Source organism: Chenopodium quinoa, unplaced genomic scaffold, assembly GCF_001683475.1.
Source record: "Chenopodium quinoa cultivar QQ74 unplaced genomic scaffold, ASM168347v1, whole genome shotgun sequence".
NCBI classification, from domain to species: Eukaryota; Viridiplantae; Streptophyta; class Magnoliopsida; order Caryophyllales; family Amaranthaceae; genus Chenopodium; species Chenopodium quinoa.
The window spans coordinates 7,996,617-8,013,733 of record NW_018743920.1 but is presented as its reverse complement, the minus strand read 5'-3'; the positions used below and the strand labels follow the sequence as shown (position 1 = coordinate 8,013,733).

The following is a 17,117-nucleotide window of genomic DNA, read 5'->3' as shown; positions in this document are numbered from 1 at the left end:
ATTAACATAAGTAATCTTAGCTTAATGAATATTATTACATCATTCTAGCAATTAAACCATCCCTTTACATGATCATTATATTTGTGGGGTGCGCAAATTTGGTAAAATTAGCGTGAATCAGATATTGTTCAAATAGGAAAATATATATTTGAATGTAAACGGAGCTTTAAGGAGTTAAAGATTGATCGAACACATGACACGGCATGAGGAGGACATTTTATCTGCCTTTCTTTCAAGCAAGATAAAGATGATAAAAGATTACTAACTGTTCTTGTCAACTGATTTTTTTATGTCAAATTAATTCCACCAGTAAGAATTAATGCACATTAAACTTCGCTTTCTTCTTTTTTTTTTTTTGGGAAATGAATAGTCAAGCTCGGTATACTAATCATAAGAAAAAGAATTATTATTTCATATTTGAAATTAAAAATAAAAAAAAAATAATAATAAAAAAAAACCTTCATATATAGTACGGAGAATAATTATACTCGGTACTACTTTATGCAAAAAAAAACTAGGAAGATTACATAAAAGTTTCTAAGAGCATGTAATTTTATTTTTGGAGGGGAAAATTTTAAACATAAAATTTTAGATGTCCTTTTTTTATTACTTAGTATCCGTGTTGGTTATTACTTCAGAACTCGTAATTATTACGGAGTATAAAATTGAGTTTTATATTTGTGATTATAATTGTTGGAAAATAGATTATTAATTTATTAGTACTGAATAGAAGTAGCCATAAAAAATACTCATACAAAGTAAGTATTATTACGGATTGGAGTATAGATAATGGTTTCAGGACTAATCTATACTTAGTATATAAAAACTCTAACCAAGAAAGACACATGTCCCCATCCTATTACACTTCTCTATCTTCTTCTCTAACCAAAGTGCCACATGTCTTCTTACATTATTAATTTTTTATTACACTATCTTTGTTTAATTCTTTCATTAAACTTATACATCATCTTCCATGCACACTTCATCCCTTCATCTTCATCTCTCCTCCTCAATTCAACTTTTTCCTATTCTCTCTTTAATTTTAGCCCCCCATCCTTCTATTTAAGCCTCTTTTTCAATTAAAGTTCCAAAATTTTAATTTCTTTAATCATGTTTCCAATTACATATTATACTCCATAATGACTTATTGATATTTCCTCACTCATCTCTAAATGCAATTTTATATGAATGAATAACCCGTGCATTGTACGGGCCAAAAGGCTAGTTGAGTTATAAATCTTATTATTATCTCAACTATATTTAAACTATGTGTTATTGCATACTCAACTCAAATATACCTAACTTGAATTGAGGGTGTTTATTTTGTGTTTTTTTATTTTCATTACTTTTTCTCGTGTTTGCTAAATATAACAACTCCGTAAATTTGGAGCTCAAATAATGCAATATGATATTCAAAGTAATTAAAATATTGTACAATAACACTGATATCTTGAATAAATGTAATTGTAGTTTGTAGTTGCAACAACTTCGCACCTTGTTTGGCACTCTGAATTTACGCTTGGTTTGTACTGTACTCAAAGGAGATTAATTAGACCGTCTATCAAAACCTAAGTGTTCGTTCTTACTATATACTGTATTTTTATGCATGCATGCATTCACATGGGACGTGAAAATGACGATTTTATCGAGTATTGGCCGAGTATATCTAGAATATTATCAATCCCTTCATTTTTGTTTATTATTAAGGAAACCAAAAAAGATTTCTTAGTTAAAAAGCTTCAAAAATGTTCTAGGATGATGGAGTAGGTGTAATATAGTTGCTTTGTATGTACGTAGTATATATACTTTATACTAAGTAAACAAAAGACTATTGGCTAACTAAGTAATGGCCCTATGGGCAAGCAAAAGCTTGTATTATGCATGATTTAGCCTAATCTGGTCTAATCAAGCTTCATAAGTTAAAAGTATCAAAGGAGATAGATTTGTGTTAATATATGTTAAATTGAAGCCCTTTGACCTTTGTGTCACGTTTGCTTGAATACCATATTAGTGAACCAATTAAACCAAAAGCTTAAGCTAATGGTTGAAGCCCTAGGTTGATTTATATACCCTACCAATATATACTTTTCAAATATGACATTTTCATACTTCCAATGATTACTAAATTGCAAAATGTTGTGATTTGAGTTAATTTAATCTAATATGATCTGATCTAATCATTTCTGAGATAATTAATTAAGGAAATACGATAGGATCTAATCATTTCTGAGATAATTTAAGTTGAACTCATAGTCAAACGTACCTTCATAACTATGGTACACGTATTAAATCCTTTATGATGAAGATTTTAAGCAATAAGATTTATTTTCCTTGGGACATTCTGTTAACAACTGAACTGCTGTAAACAATAAAAACAGAACAATGTTACCGGGAAAAAGACTGAGTCGCGGACTATGTCGCTCTCTTTAGAACATTCACGGTACTGCCCTTTAATTTGTGCAAGCAGCTCGTACAACAACCGGATGCTCCCCAGGATAAAACAGTCTCTCGTAACAAAAGATATACCGATGGATTTGCACAGAACCACCGGACAACGAAACACCAAAACTAGGAACAATGCTCGAATTATTTCAGAAAGGGTTTGTGGAAATTATTTCTGAAAAATGTAAACTGTAAAACGTTTTGTGAATTATGAAGAATAGTTTCTGAATTTTTTTTTTTTTTTTGTGTTAAAATCAGTGAGGGAGAGCAGCTATTTATATTGGCTGAAAAACGAATGTGGACGGTTTAGCAGAATGTATCTGGTCGGTTTCAGCAAGCAATTAACGGACGTAATTAAGGGCTTAATTCACGTTAATTAGCTGTTGCAAAACGGATAACCGTTACAGAACAGTGAAATAAAAAAAACGGGCAAAAATGAAAACAGTAATGGTTAAGGATTGATTATGAAATCTGTTACAAAATCAAGGAATTAATCCTTGTTCAAAAATATAAGCAGTTTAAGAAATCCAATCCAACCCGGCCCGATTCGGCTCGGTGCGCGTGTGTTACATTGGTTTGGTAGGTAAGTCCTTCCTCTCCACAAAATGTGGGTAGCCCAAGGGCCACACCCCTTTAGAAGACACATACCTATATAAACCAAGCAACACTCTCACTTCCCACCAATATGGGAGTTTACCATTTTCATAAATTCACACTTAAAACAACTTTGTTCCAACACATTCCAATAAATTATGGTCTAATAGATCGGCAGGATAATATACTCCGTACTAGAACTAGTATTTTTTTTATTAATTTTTGTAATAAAATAAATTTAAAAATTGAAAACTAATTTAACGAAAAAACACTTTTGCCAACAATAAGGGTGGAAACAATTTATAATGTATTCCTTTTGGTTCCTTTTTCCTCAAAAAGCTCATACTACTAGAACTACCCGCCCCAAATAAAATTTGTCACTCCAATAAAAGCTGTCACTAGTTCTTCCCTACCCCATATAAAATTCTATCTTATCTAAGTTAACACCTCACTTACTTATAATCTCTCTTCATTAGATAGTATTCCCAACTATTATATATTTATATTTATTGATTCTAAGTAAGAGAGGCATAAGAATCTAATTAAATAATTAATGGAGAGCCCTAACCAAGAAACATCAAGTCACATAAGAAATTGTTTTAATGCTAAGTTTGAACATTTTAAGACTAATGTTGGTGATATTTCGAAGTTAACTAAGCAACTTGCTAAAGATGATTCTAGGAGAATTGTTCACTCCATCAAAGTTGGGTTTGCCATCACATTGATCTCACTCTTCTACTACTTTGATCCTTTCTACAACGGCTTGGGTGTCGATGCAATGTGGGCCGTTCTCACCGTGGTGGTTGTCTTCGAGTTCTCTGTTGGTAAGTGTTAAACATATTATTACTTGTACTATAGCTTAGTGATCATTTGTTAGACATGTACTTATTAGACAATTAATACGTAGTTAGGGAGTTGCATTTTCTAGAATGTGATTGTTTGATTGTGTATATAACATATTCCTAGACCCCTCAACCATCAAATTAAGTTTTTGGTTGAGTTGGTCGTCCTTTAATAAATTACGTTGTACCTTGCGGAGTGTACTAGGTAAGCAATGCAACTTGATAGCACTGCACAAACCCAATAATCTCATAACTCCACAACCAATGATTTTATTTGATTGAGTTGGTCGTCCTTTAACAGATTATTATGTACTTATTAATTCGTGTATCATGATGACTAGTATCATGTATATATAGGTGCAACGCTAGGGAAAGGGGTGAATAGAGTGGTTGCAACAGTTCTAGGGGGATTTTCAGCAGTTGGAGCTCACAAATTATCCAGTCTTCCTGAGGAGAAACTGCCTAAGCTAGAGCCTCTTTTCCTTGGACTTTCCGTCTTTTTAACAGGTAAATAAACTACAAAATCATGACACGTTCATCAAAAAACCGTTATATTAGTAGCCGGGGTCATTTGGTAAGCAATACGAAGTAATAAATAAGTTGCATTAATAGTAATGAGTTTGTATGTAATTTTGATGTGCAGCCGGAGTAATGACATTTATACGATTTTTTCCAAAGATAAAGGCGAGATTTGATTATGGACTATCGATATTCATATTGACATTCAGTTTAATATGTGTATCGGGGTATCGAACGGATGAGATTCTAGACATGGCAAGTAGAAGGATTACCACCATATTAATAGGAACCTCTACGGCTGTGATTATTTGCGTCGTCATATGCCCTGTCTGGGCTGGCTCTGATCTTCACTCACTTGCTGCCACCAATCTTGAAACCCTTGCCGAATTTTTTCAAGGTATTATACAATTATACGTCGTATGTATATCTATCCTACTCCATCAATCTAATATCATATCATATCACTAATATATAAAGTCGGTCTCGCAGCCAGGCCACGAGACATCGTCACTTGGCATTTTAGTTTTTCGCCCAGCGAGTCACGTAAGCGATAAATAGGTATTATTGTGACACATAGGGTGCTAAGTAAGCGAACTTTGGATAGATTTTAAAGATAAAAATATTGTATAGTGTTTTATTATCGATATACTTCTAATATTTCATATATACAAAATTAATTATAACTTTTATTAAAATATCTTATAAGTCAGTACTATTTCCATCATAAAATTCGTTTTTATAAAGTTCTTTAAAATGAGATTCATTTATAATATATTTTAATAAAAAAATAGAAAATCGGTAAAAATAAGTTTTAATCAGAAAAAATAATTTTAGTTTGGTAAATATACTTTCATTTCATTAAAAATAATTTAAGTGCAATAAAAAAAATATCAAGTTAATAATAACATAGATATCTATTTACAAATAAAACTACGAAAATGTACATTATTATATAAATAAGCGATAAGATAATCGTATGCCTAAATATTTGACATTATCAATAGGGGTTATATGATCGTATTTAACATTCAAGCTAAAAAGTTTAGGACAATTCGGGCATCGCCCGGTAAAGCCGGTCTTGCATCCAAGCCACGAGACAACGACACTTGGCATTCCACTTTTTCGCCAAGTGTCGCGACACGTAGGAGATAAATAGGTATTATTGTGACACATATGATGCTAAGTAAGCAAATTTTGGATAGTATTTTTAAGATAAAATCGTTGTATAGAGTTTTATTATCGGTAGAATTCTAATATTTCATTTATACAAAATTTATCATAACTTTTAATAAATATCTTATAATTCAATTCTATTTCCATTATCAAATTCGTTTTAAAAAGTTCTTTAAAATAAGATCTATATATATATATATAAAGCTAAACTTTTAGCCAGGGCACAAGAAAACGACACTAGGTGTTTCAGTTTTTCGCCTCATGCCACGTAGGCAACAATTAAATATTAGTATGATATCAATGATTTATTTGGATATATTTTTTTATGAATAAAAATGTTGTATTTTTTAATAGGATAAAAAACTAGAATAGATTTTATTTTGTAGGATAAAAAAAGTTAGTTTAAATTTTATTTTCAAATTATTTTGATATATTTATAAGATAAAATTGTTGGTTCAGAGTTTTATTTCCGATAAAATAGCTAAATTTCACATGTACAAATAAATAAATTGTTAGCAATTTTTTTTGGAGATACAACATTCATTTATAATATATCCTAATCGATTGAAATAAAATACTTCATAATCTAATATGATTTTATTACTTTATGTAGAACTGTCAATTGGTTGGGTCATGGGTCATTTCGGGTCAAGTCACTTCAGGTCACGGGTCAAGAAATGTTCACACAAGCCCAAAATTTCGGGTTCGGGTCAACCCGACGAGCTTAGATCAATTTTTTTTTGTTTACTTTATTTTTGGCTAATGTTTTGAAATTTCTAATATTTTAAGCTTACTTTGCTATTTTTTTTATAATTTATTAAATGAAACATTTCACCAATATAATTATTAGTCTGCCTACTACATAATTTAAATCGTCACAAAATCACATCAATTTCTAACTAATTTTGTATCAATGATATATTTTAAAACTTGGTATATAGATAAAAAGTTTATCTTAAAATTTAATTAAACAACCCGGGCATCGCACGGGGCACCAAACTAGTATATATATATATATATATATATATATATATATATATATATATATATATATATATATATATATATATATATATATATATATATATATGTATGTATGTATATATATATATATATATATGTATGTATGTATATATATATATATGTATGTATGTATATATATATATATGTATGTATATATGTATATATATATATATGTATGTATATATGTATATACATATATATATGTATATATGTATATACATATATATATGTATATACATATATATGTATATATATACACACATATATATATATACACACATATATATATATATATACACACACACACACACACATATATATATATATATAAAGGGGAGTTTTTTCCCGACTTTTTAGAGAGCCATATAGGATTTAATTTTCTTAGCGCACCAAGTAGGATTATAAATTTTAGTTGAAGCCAATTAAATAAGAGATTATTAATTTCTTTTAGAATTAATTAATTCAAATGTTACTTAAGCAAAATTGGCAAATGAGATTTTTAAGTTTAAATTAATTAAATATAAATATTATATTTTGATATTTAGAAATTTATCTAAATATATAACAAATTTTAGCACATAAATACACACAGAAAAAATTGTTATATAAAATTCAAACAAACCATACATTGCACGAGCTTTATCTAGTTTTATCATAGTTATGTTAATAACTTGAAATCTTGTACAAAAATAAACTATGTACGTACGTGTACCTCAATTGACTACTCTAGTCTTGATCCTTGGGGATGTAATACGAAATATATTCTAGCCACGACATACATTTGTAACACAAGAACTAACACATATTGGTGACAGAATTCGGAGGTGAATACTTCAAAGCTTCTTCGGATGCATTCTCGAAGGACAACAATAAACTCACACTAGATAGATTAAAAAAAGTACTCGACTCCAAAAATAACGTAGATTCTTTGGTTAGTTTTTCTCCCTTTCTTCAGTGATTTTTTTTTTTTTTTTTTTTTGGTTTGATACTTTAATTTACCTAAGGCATATATCCGTTATAATGTAAGCAGCTTAATTTAGCAATGTGGGAGCCTCGGCATAGACACTTTAAGTATGATCATCCATGGACACAATACCAGAATATAAGTGAGTTGGCTCGGCGATGTGCTTGTAGAGCTGAAGTTCTCCACAGTTTCCTATTTACTCAAATCCAGGTACAAATTCTACTCTACACTCTTTATATCATATCGCCACTGCGTAAGTACATACCATCGCTTTATGACAGTTATACACATAAATCATAGGCCAAGTTCAACCCATAAAATTGTGAAGGACTGAAGGCAATATGTATAGATTAGAATGAATACAATTGGGAATATTTGTTATTCTTGTTATGCACAACTTAGATATGTCAAACGAGTCAAGTTAGGTAGTAGTGTTTGATTTAGTCCGTTAACGGCTTGAAGTGTTTTTTGGTACCAAATTTTACTAGGCTTACAAGGTTACTAAACTTTTGTTGGGTTTGGCTTGGTAAGGTTAGTGCATTGGTTTAACTACATTGTTGTGCTATGTATAGAAGGTTGGGTTAGGTCAGATCGGGTCAATTTTTGCTAAGACTAGACCTACATTAGCTACATAAGTACATAGTACATACTATTGTATTGTATAGTATGCTTACTTCATTTAATTATGATGGATGAACATGCAAAGGCGCCAACAGAAGTGAAGGTCAAGTTCCGTGAAACATGCATGACGATGAGCACAGAATCAGGAAAAGCCCTGAAGGAACTATCGTTGGCAATCAAGAGAATGAACCAACCTTCTAATGCTAATCACCACGTCCAAAATGCCATACAAGCAGCTCAAAATCTATGTCCCTTGTTAACATCAAACATATGGGAAAATCTCAATCTTTCAGATGTAACACCAGCAGCCACAGTTGCCACCATACTAGCAGATGTAGTAGCTTGCACCGAGGAGATTGCTAAGGCGGTCCAAGAGCTTGCATCCCTAGCCAAATTTAAAGACAAGAATAACGCCGTCATGGAAGGTAGGGTCGCGTGTGGAATCAACAGAACCAAATTGGCTAATCAAGGATCAATTAACAGAAGTTATCTTAGTAATAATCAGTTGATTATAATTCATGATGGGGATTTATCCCCACTTTGTTCACCGAAAATTTCAATATCGGATCAGGATCCGCCTTCCTTGGCTATGGCTCAACAAAATGCAGAGTAACTGAGTAACATTATAGTCATTTAGAGTAGTTTGTTTGACCACTTGTATTTTTTTTATTTTTGATTATTTGGTACATGTAACACCTTGGGGCCTGGCGCCCTCCCCCAGAGATCATCCTATATCCCACGCATTTGCACGAGTAAAATCTTGTATATCTAACAACGATGAAAATAATATAGACATGGCACACAGATGAAATAACATCTTACTAATTGGAATCTCTACAGGTTGTGAATCTGTGATTGTCCTGTATAGGCTGGCATTCATCTTTACAAAGTTAATGCTTCTGATTTATACAGATTACAAGTTAAAATATAAAATCATTCTTCCAAACAAATTATAGTTCATTTTGCAAAGATATATACGAAAAGGTAATATATAATCATCTCAACAAAGGAACAAAGTTTTATGGAAATTTTGTATTAATTACCTCAAATACTGAACAAGGTTTGGATGAAAATAATTACAATTGTGATGGGTCTTAATCCCATATCATCACAACTGCAATGACAGCAACTCCAAGAAGAACAGCAAAGAATCTATAAAATGGGGTGTCAAAGTAACTGGGAGAATGTGGCTTATAACCTTTGGAAATGAGATGATTTATAGCAACATAGATGAATATCCCGGTAGCAAATCCCATGGAAATGGCGTAAGTCCAGTCAGCTGTAGGGCCTTCGGTTGTTGCATCAATGGCAATTCCAATTCCTATACCGATAGGACTTGAAATCGCAAAGGCAAAAGAGTAAGCAACGGTTGCCAAAAATGGCCGCTTTGGGATCATTCTTAAGAGGGCAATCCCCATTGCAATGGCCGCGAAAACTTTGTGCAGGGCTATAGTCCATAAGTTCTTCCATGCATCTCCTTCATTATCTGTACCCCCAAAATAATTTTGTCTTTCTAGTGAGAATATAATTTAACGGTTATGATATACGCAGTCTTAAGAACTAAGTATAACTGCTATAAGCATTCTATATATTTCCTACATTGGGAATTGTTTAGGAATTGAATTTTATAACAAAAACAACACAAACTTAGAGGCGGGAAAATTAAATATTGAATTAGGTTAAAGTTAGTAAGTTGGTTACCTGCAATTCCAACAGCAATGCCCTCAAAAATAGAGTGAAAACAAAGAGCAACTATGAGAAGAACAGAGTTCCCAATTGATGTAGTTCTTATGAAGATCGGGCTGTGCTCCATCGCTTCGTCTTTCTCTGGCTGCTCCTCATCTCTATGTTCTTCTACTGCCACCCTCTTTTTCCCTGCGCTTTTCTTGGCAACGTACATAATTATGTAATCCCCGAACATGGTAAGGACGTATCCAGCACAAGCCAACATGAAAGCAAATGGATATTCAAGGGATGTTAGGTTCGAAAAAACAGAAGAGGAATCACTTAAGAAATGCATCATCGCTGTTCCAAGGAAGACTCCTCCAGCAAACTGAGTCCCAAGAACGAGAAAGTTCTCGTTCCATCGTAAGAAGTAGGGGGAGACTCCAAATACAAAGGTGCTAACAAGAAATATGACTAAACACCATATTTTAACTATGACAAGCTTCCTTGAATCGACATTCTTGGGAGTACTACTAGATTCGTCATGACTGACTGGACTATCTTCGTGATCATGACTAATACCACCATGAGCATCGATCAAAATAAATTGAATCGAAAGAATGAGTGTTACAGCAATAACAAAAGAAGTCGATTTGAGAGAAGAGATGGAAGTCATTGTATGTATGCAGCTCCTTATTCCACCCCTTTGTCCCTCTCAATGGCTAGAAGTCTACAAAACTTGATTTAGTAATGCCTATTTATTCATCAATTAAACTCAGGCTTAACTTGTGTGGAGGTCATTCGACCTTCATATTTGTAGTACTGCATTGACTTTACAAAAATTGTACTACACAATTTGTAGATTAACAATTTGTCAATATCATAATTAGGCTGGGTTTGGGAGAATATTTTATGTAATTTAGACTTACATTATTTTGTAGTCTAAATTATGTAAGACCAATGTTCAAATATTTTCTGATATATTAAAGGAAGACTTAATCAAACCAGTCAAGAAAGGCATGAGTCATGCTGTTTTTGTTCCCATAATTGCTATGCTAGTCCACCATCAACTACCTGAAAAAGACTCATCTAATCCTAAACATAATTTCAATTTCTGATTTCAAAAATATATACTTGTATATATTAAAAAGCTAAAAATAAAATTATGTCATACAGTAACCTCACCCTTTGATGAAAACAATGACAGATATGAGGACGGAGAGTCTGTGACATGGTTGCCATGACACAGTTTGACTTTGAAGCGTTTTCCACCTTCATTCATCTCATCTAGTTCTGCAGATCTTTCAATATCACAGTATATAACGCAATTGTCATATGGGAGACTTTCACTTTCCAAATATAATATATGATGACAGACAAGATCATCTTCAGCAGAGCAACATTGACATGTTTCCAATACAAAAAATTAAAGATTATGATGCTAACAAGCTAGATGCTTATATGTCTTTGCAGGAATTACAATTCACTCGGTATTATGAAGAACTGAAACAAGTCGATCACTAATTGCAAGTTCTACCATGTAATACACCAGTTGCTATACACAGGACATGGCTAGAGAGCCCTTGAGGTAAGTCATGTACAGGTAATCTATGTCTAATACTATATTATGCTGGAGTATATAGAAACTCAAACCATATCAGAAACATCATTACTTTCCAAGACACCTTGCATTTCAGATCCTATTCTTAGTTTGCATACGGGGCATGTGCCTTGTTGCCTCAACCATGGATCAATGCAATTGGAATGGAACTGCAAAAAATGGAACATGGAGGCATTCAATTCTTATTCATATAGCAGCATTCGGCAACATCAACAAGAAGAAATTGTTTAAACTATGATATATCAAAAAATGTTGACTGTAGAGCATAATTTCTGGTCAAATATGCTTTTAGAAGTTTCTAAATTGAGGGTGTAGTGCATAAATCAGTGAGATGAATCACACACCTGATGTAAACATGGTAAGGTGCGCAGGAGTTCTCCTCTCTTCACTTGCTCCAAGCATATAGTACAAGTAAGATCTTCTTCTGTACCCTTTGTGCTACTAGCATCTTGCTTTAGCTGTTCAAGAAACAGACACAAGATATATCATTTATTATTACGGAGTACTATACTAATATAGAAACAACAAAGCATTTTTACTCAGCAATAATTCACAGTTCAGAAAAAAATGTGTTTGAATAAGAGGGGATTTGAAGAGAAAGGAAGAAGAGAGAAAGCAATTGATCCATTTTCCTTTAATTGGATGTGGCTCAGGAAAGAAAAAGGGAAGAAATGGCCTATTTGCCAAATGGGTTTATTTCAAACACCAAAAAAACCGGCAACTGATCGGTATTTTATAAAGCCCTGTTGCCCACATGACTCGTTTCCATAGGTATTCATTTTGGAGCTTACCTTGCGAACATAGCCCATTTATGATTATTTTTCCCCTTATCTTTTCAACATCCTCATTTCTCCCTACTTTTTCTTCCATCTCCCTTTCATTTGGAAATCAAGCTTTCATTACACATACAAATATTGCAGTGGATCATTAATAAATCATCAAATAGTGTGCAGTCATTTTATCTTGTTTTATCTAGGATCCTGCTTTAAATTGCCCATATTTCTCATTCTTTCCTAACTACAAATCTGAAATATTAAGCTGTGAGAACAGATAGTCAAGAGAATCTTTTGAGACAGCAAGTGCATTAAGACAAGCACCTAATGGAAATGATGAAAAATTCCACAATAATACAGGACAAGCACCTCCTACGGTTTTCAATTGAGGCCAGGGGAACTGTCAAGTGCATAATCGAATGAAGGGGAAGGTCCATGTAAATATGTAAAGAATTAAGGTTACACACTTACACTGTGCATAGTTCCAGTGTTAAGAATTTCAAAGCCACTAAATGCATTAAATTGGTACTACTTTATATTTACTCAGCATTAGCATGAACCATAACTGTAAACAAAGAAGAAAGGAAGAATGCAAAACAGGAGTGACAAAATCCCTCATAGCCACTTGAAATCTTGATAACACAAAGGCTAATAGATAACTGATTAACTTCTCTATAGTTTAACTGAATAGATCCTAGCACAGTATATTTACAATTTTTTGTTTGGAAGCAGGGGACTTATTAATTATATAAACCCATGCATGATTACGTTGGAATGCACAGATGCTCACAGAAAGAGGAAAACAAAAGTGTTTTATCAAAATGCCCACAGATGTAAGATAACATAGCGTCACTACAGAAGAACCAAGAAAGATGATATAACAGAAGGCAACAATTTCCCCACAAGTATAGTAGTACATCAAACAAGGTAAAGGATGAAATACCTCAGGGGACATTGATGAAGATGAAGCCTCTTGTGATTGTGTAACCTCGCTAATAAGAATGCCAAGAAATTATATGAGATGGAAATACAATGAGCCAAATACAACGCTACTAATGTACAATTTAATTTCCAATCATTACACCATCCAAAATATTACTTATTTTATATTATAAGAAGCATTAAACTCTTCCGGGTGCAGAAGATAATTGCAAGATTATCACTGAATATATGCATATTGAGTTGCCGAATAAATACTGAAAATCTAAGTACAAGCTACTGCATACTATGAGTAGGCAAGAGTGATATTTGGCAACATACTGAAGATTTTTAAGTAGAAGCTACTAACATATGTAATTCAGTATAACAGAATCAAACTAATTCAACTAGGGGGAAAAAAACAAAAAAAAAACCTGCAGGCCGACTTCATAACTAAGCCACTGTAATTTAAATACAATTTAACCAAACTACCAGCACTCATTGATAATAAAGTGTACCATACCACTCTGGTCCTGTGCCATTATACTTGTGGACTGGTAAGGCATTTATTTCTTCTTCACTCATTGAAGGAATGTTCGAGACATTGTCAGCATCCAGTGCTCTTAATGCTTCATAATCTACAACATAATTTTGGAGAACTTCATGCCTAATAATGCATCATATTGACAAACCAACTAAAAAATACAAGTTTGTTTGGAAGATACAATGATATAGGAATTTGTAATTCATGAATTTGTAGTGTATATTATACCAATATTACCTAGGTCATCAAATTCACGATCCAGAAGTGCAAGCTGAAGCCTCAGTCCTTGTAGTCGCCCTCTGCTTGCTAAAGCTATGGACGGTGGCATCTGCAAACGGAACTCAGTATGTCCAAATAAGCCACTAGCGGCTGCAGCATGAGCTTGAGCTTGAACTTGCAATTGTTGACAAGTTGCATACATCCTTAAGCTTGTTGCGATCAGAAACACACCAAGAACCAGCCAGAGCTGCATGTAGTCAGATTACACGGCTCAAGTAAGTGGCAGCAAACACAAGTACAGATCACATATATTACAGTAATAGACAACAAGACGTAGTTGGAACAAATTACCAGAAAATTAGGTGACATCTGATGGGTATTTAGAATTGTGAACAACAAAAGAACTGCAAAACAATAAAGAAAGTGAAAGTTAGGTATTAGTCATATTAAATTATAAACAAGAAATCTCAATTCAGTCTAATGACATAGCATAAACCTTACCACTTACCAGTGACAAGAAAAGCCAACGAATTTGTATTTACAGGCCGAACTGGGTGAATTCTCTGTTGCACGAGAAAATGCAAATAGGGTTAAAAAAAACTAATCCAACATAACACCCAATGTAATTCTCAACAAGTAAAGACAACCACATAAAAAAAAAAAAAAATTTAAAAAAATAAAAAATAAAAAGAACATCAATCATGAACAGATAAGAAAACATACTACTGAGCGCCTTTCCGAAACTAATCCTGATAATCCATTTTCGATATCTCCTCGGCTACCACGGAAAACAAAACTCATGTTTGCAAGAGTAGCAAACAGCCTATACGCCTAGCACTTAGCAATGCCTGCAAAGCGCCGAGAATGACAAATAAGTTTTCATGTTCAGAACTTGCATATGAAATAGCATCCAGCAGCAACACATAGATTAGTGAGAAACAATGTGAGCCAACTACTAAACCACACACATATTAAGTTCAGATATATAACCTCATTGTCCTCAAATTCATAGCCTTTTTATCTGTTATAAAACACACAAAAAACTTCCCTTCCCATTTAGAATCACATCAAGGTCAATTACAGAAAAAAAAAATTGTAATTAGGCATTCAGGCACTTAAAATATACTTATACTGCAAACCACAAAGCTCATAACTTTTGCTATAAATTTATATAGAACTTAAATTTTCATAATTGGGAAGAATAGTACCATCTCCAAACATACAAATTAAGCATGCGACAAACTTAACCTAATCAAATATACTTTCAATTTCATTATATTGGTAATGTTGATTCTTTAATGTAATCATCGATAATGCAGCATTAATCAGCTACTTTTCTCATATGATGCAAAATAATTGCACCATTATAACCCATCAAGATATAATTGAACATTAATTGAACAATTTCAAATGCAGATATTAATAAACAGAGGAATACCCAAAATTAATAATTGCCCCAATTTTACAAATTTGAGGATGGGCAAAAAAAGAGAGGAAGAAATACCAAATTTCAAACAGTTTGCTGGTAATTCAAAAACCCACCATTAAAGTTGCAAACTTTGAACAATAACATGAATAATTAAACTGGAAAATTTACTTACAGTGGTAAAATTGGAGGATAAAGTTGCAAATTTTTAAGTGTATTGAAGCTAGCAAGATGAAGAGAGTGATGAAGTACAAGATCCCAACAACCCCCCAATTTTTGGAGTAATTTTTATTTAGAAAACAGTATATTCATATTTTTAGTTAGAAAGTTCCAGAAATTGACATCTGGAAGTCTTACAGGTATTTTGTAGTGATAATTTTGACCCTTGGATTGGATTCTACTTGTAATACACATCGTGTGATTAAAGCCATTAATTGTTCTGGTTTCTCTCTAATAATTCTGTCAATTTTAGGTGAGATTTCGTACAAAGGTGTCATACCTCATACTGCTTTCACAATTCACATGGATGCTTTTGGTATGAGTTTGATGTTGGTTTCCTACTATGAAGAGTGAGGACTACCAAACTCACGTGTTAGTGTTTTAACGTAATACTTACTCTCTCCGTTTCGCATTAGTTGTAATACTTTTTATTTACGGCCGTTTTATATTAGTTGCAACACTATTATATTTGAAAAGGACTTACCATTATTTTATAAATTCTCTCTCCCACTAATCCTACTTTCACAAATATTTTATTATTTCTCTTTCCTACCAAACCCACCCACACTACTTTTCTAATTATTTTTATCTCTTACTAACAATACTTTATACTATAAGTCTTTAAGCCTAGTCTATAATTTTCTTAAACTATGAGTCAAGCCTACTGTTGCAACTAATGCGAAACGGAGGGAGTATAGAATGAAAGATTAAATTACTCCAGTTGTATTCAAATTTCGGAAATAATTATTGGAAACTAAGTTTGGCTGTTAAGAGAAAAATTTAACCGCTTTGCATTTTGAAATAGTGATTTACAGTCTAACTAGTTTCGAAAGTTATGTTTGAAATTTAAATTTTTACTTATACTTGTATTCCATTAGGTATATTTTATGTTAAGTCATTAAGTGTTTGACTTTAACCCTTTTATTAGTGGATTTTTTCATATATATGTTATCTTATGTACATTCAATTTTATTATCCATTACTAGAGTTTTTGAGGCTTAGATAAATAGTGTTTGAGCACATATATATTTGTATATTGGGATGACTAAATTAATCACCAGCAATGAAGAAAGACCAACCAAGTCTATCCTTTAAATAAGGGGGTTGTTAAACGTCGCTCCCATTTTTACTAGGCACCGCTCGCATTTTTTATATAAACTTCCGTATTTTACCCCTCGTAAATAAATACTTATGACACTCACAACATTCATTTCTGAAATCACAACTCACTTCACTCTCATTTCATCTCTCTAAAAAAATTATTAAAAAAAAAAAAAAAAGTGGAGTTCCGCCTGAAAATTCCGGAAGTACCCAGGAGGATCCGGAATTTTCAGGCGGAACTCTACTTTTTTTTTAATTTTTTTTTTCAGATTTTACTTAATTTGATTTTTTTTTTAGAGAGATTAAATGAGCAAATAATATCAACAGATAAAAACAACATAAGCAAATAATTACAACATTGATCACAACAACAATAATAATACTAATACTAATTACTCAATTTATCACAAAATTAATAATAATCACAATAAAAATTATAATAATAATAATACA

General features: G+C 32.4%; 4 protein-coding genes across 4 annotated transcripts; 2 read left to right on the top strand and 2 right to left on the bottom strand.

The window, feature by feature from the left end:
* The first annotated feature begins 3,568 nt into the window (after nucleotides 1–3,568).
* Nucleotides 3,569–4,393, top strand: LOC110688601 (aluminum-activated malate transporter 2-like). The gene is made up of 2 exons (XM_021865366.1): nucleotides 3,569–3,860; nucleotides 4,236–4,393. The coding sequence occupies exons 1-2, from the start codon at nucleotides 3,590–3,592 to the stop codon at nucleotides 4,391–4,393; spliced, it is 429 nt and encodes a 142-aa protein (XP_021721058.1). The 5' UTR covers nucleotides 3,569–3,589.
* A 3,874-nt stretch (nucleotides 4,394–8,267) lies between these two features.
* Nucleotides 8,268–9,073, top strand: LOC110688384 (aluminum-activated malate transporter 7-like). The gene has a single exon (XM_021865124.1). It carries the CDS (start codon nucleotides 8,303–8,305, stop codon nucleotides 8,789–8,791), a length of 489 nt encoding a protein of 162 aa, XP_021720816.1. The 5' UTR covers nucleotides 8,268–8,302; the 3' UTR covers nucleotides 8,792–9,073.
* A 105-nt stretch (nucleotides 9,074–9,178) lies between these two features.
* Nucleotides 9,179–10,519, bottom strand: LOC110688382 (zinc transporter 1-like). Its single transcript, XM_021865122.1, has 2 exons — nucleotides 9,880–10,519; nucleotides 9,179–9,664 (listed from the first exon to the last, which is right to left on the bottom strand). The coding sequence occupies exons 1-2, from the start codon at nucleotides 10,517–10,519 to the stop codon at nucleotides 9,273–9,275; spliced, it is 1,032 nt and encodes a 343-aa protein (XP_021720814.1). The 3' UTR covers nucleotides 9,179–9,272.
* Nucleotides 10,520–11,233: 714 nt separating this feature from the next.
* On the bottom strand, nucleotides 11,234–15,773 carry LOC110688383 (E3 ubiquitin-protein ligase SDIR1-like). The gene is made up of 9 exons (XM_021865123.1): nucleotides 15,520–15,773; nucleotides 14,642–14,766; nucleotides 14,427–14,481; nucleotides 14,270–14,322; nucleotides 13,937–14,165; nucleotides 13,679–13,793; nucleotides 13,181–13,229; nucleotides 11,809–11,922; nucleotides 11,234–11,613 (listed from the first exon to the last, which is right to left on the bottom strand). Exons 2-9 carry the CDS (start codon nucleotides 14,717–14,719, stop codon nucleotides 11,491–11,493), a joined length of 816 nt encoding a protein of 271 aa, XP_021720815.1. The 5' UTR covers nucleotides 14,720–14,766; nucleotides 15,520–15,773; the 3' UTR covers nucleotides 11,234–11,490.
* Between the last annotated feature and the right edge of the window lie 1,344 nt (nucleotides 15,774–17,117).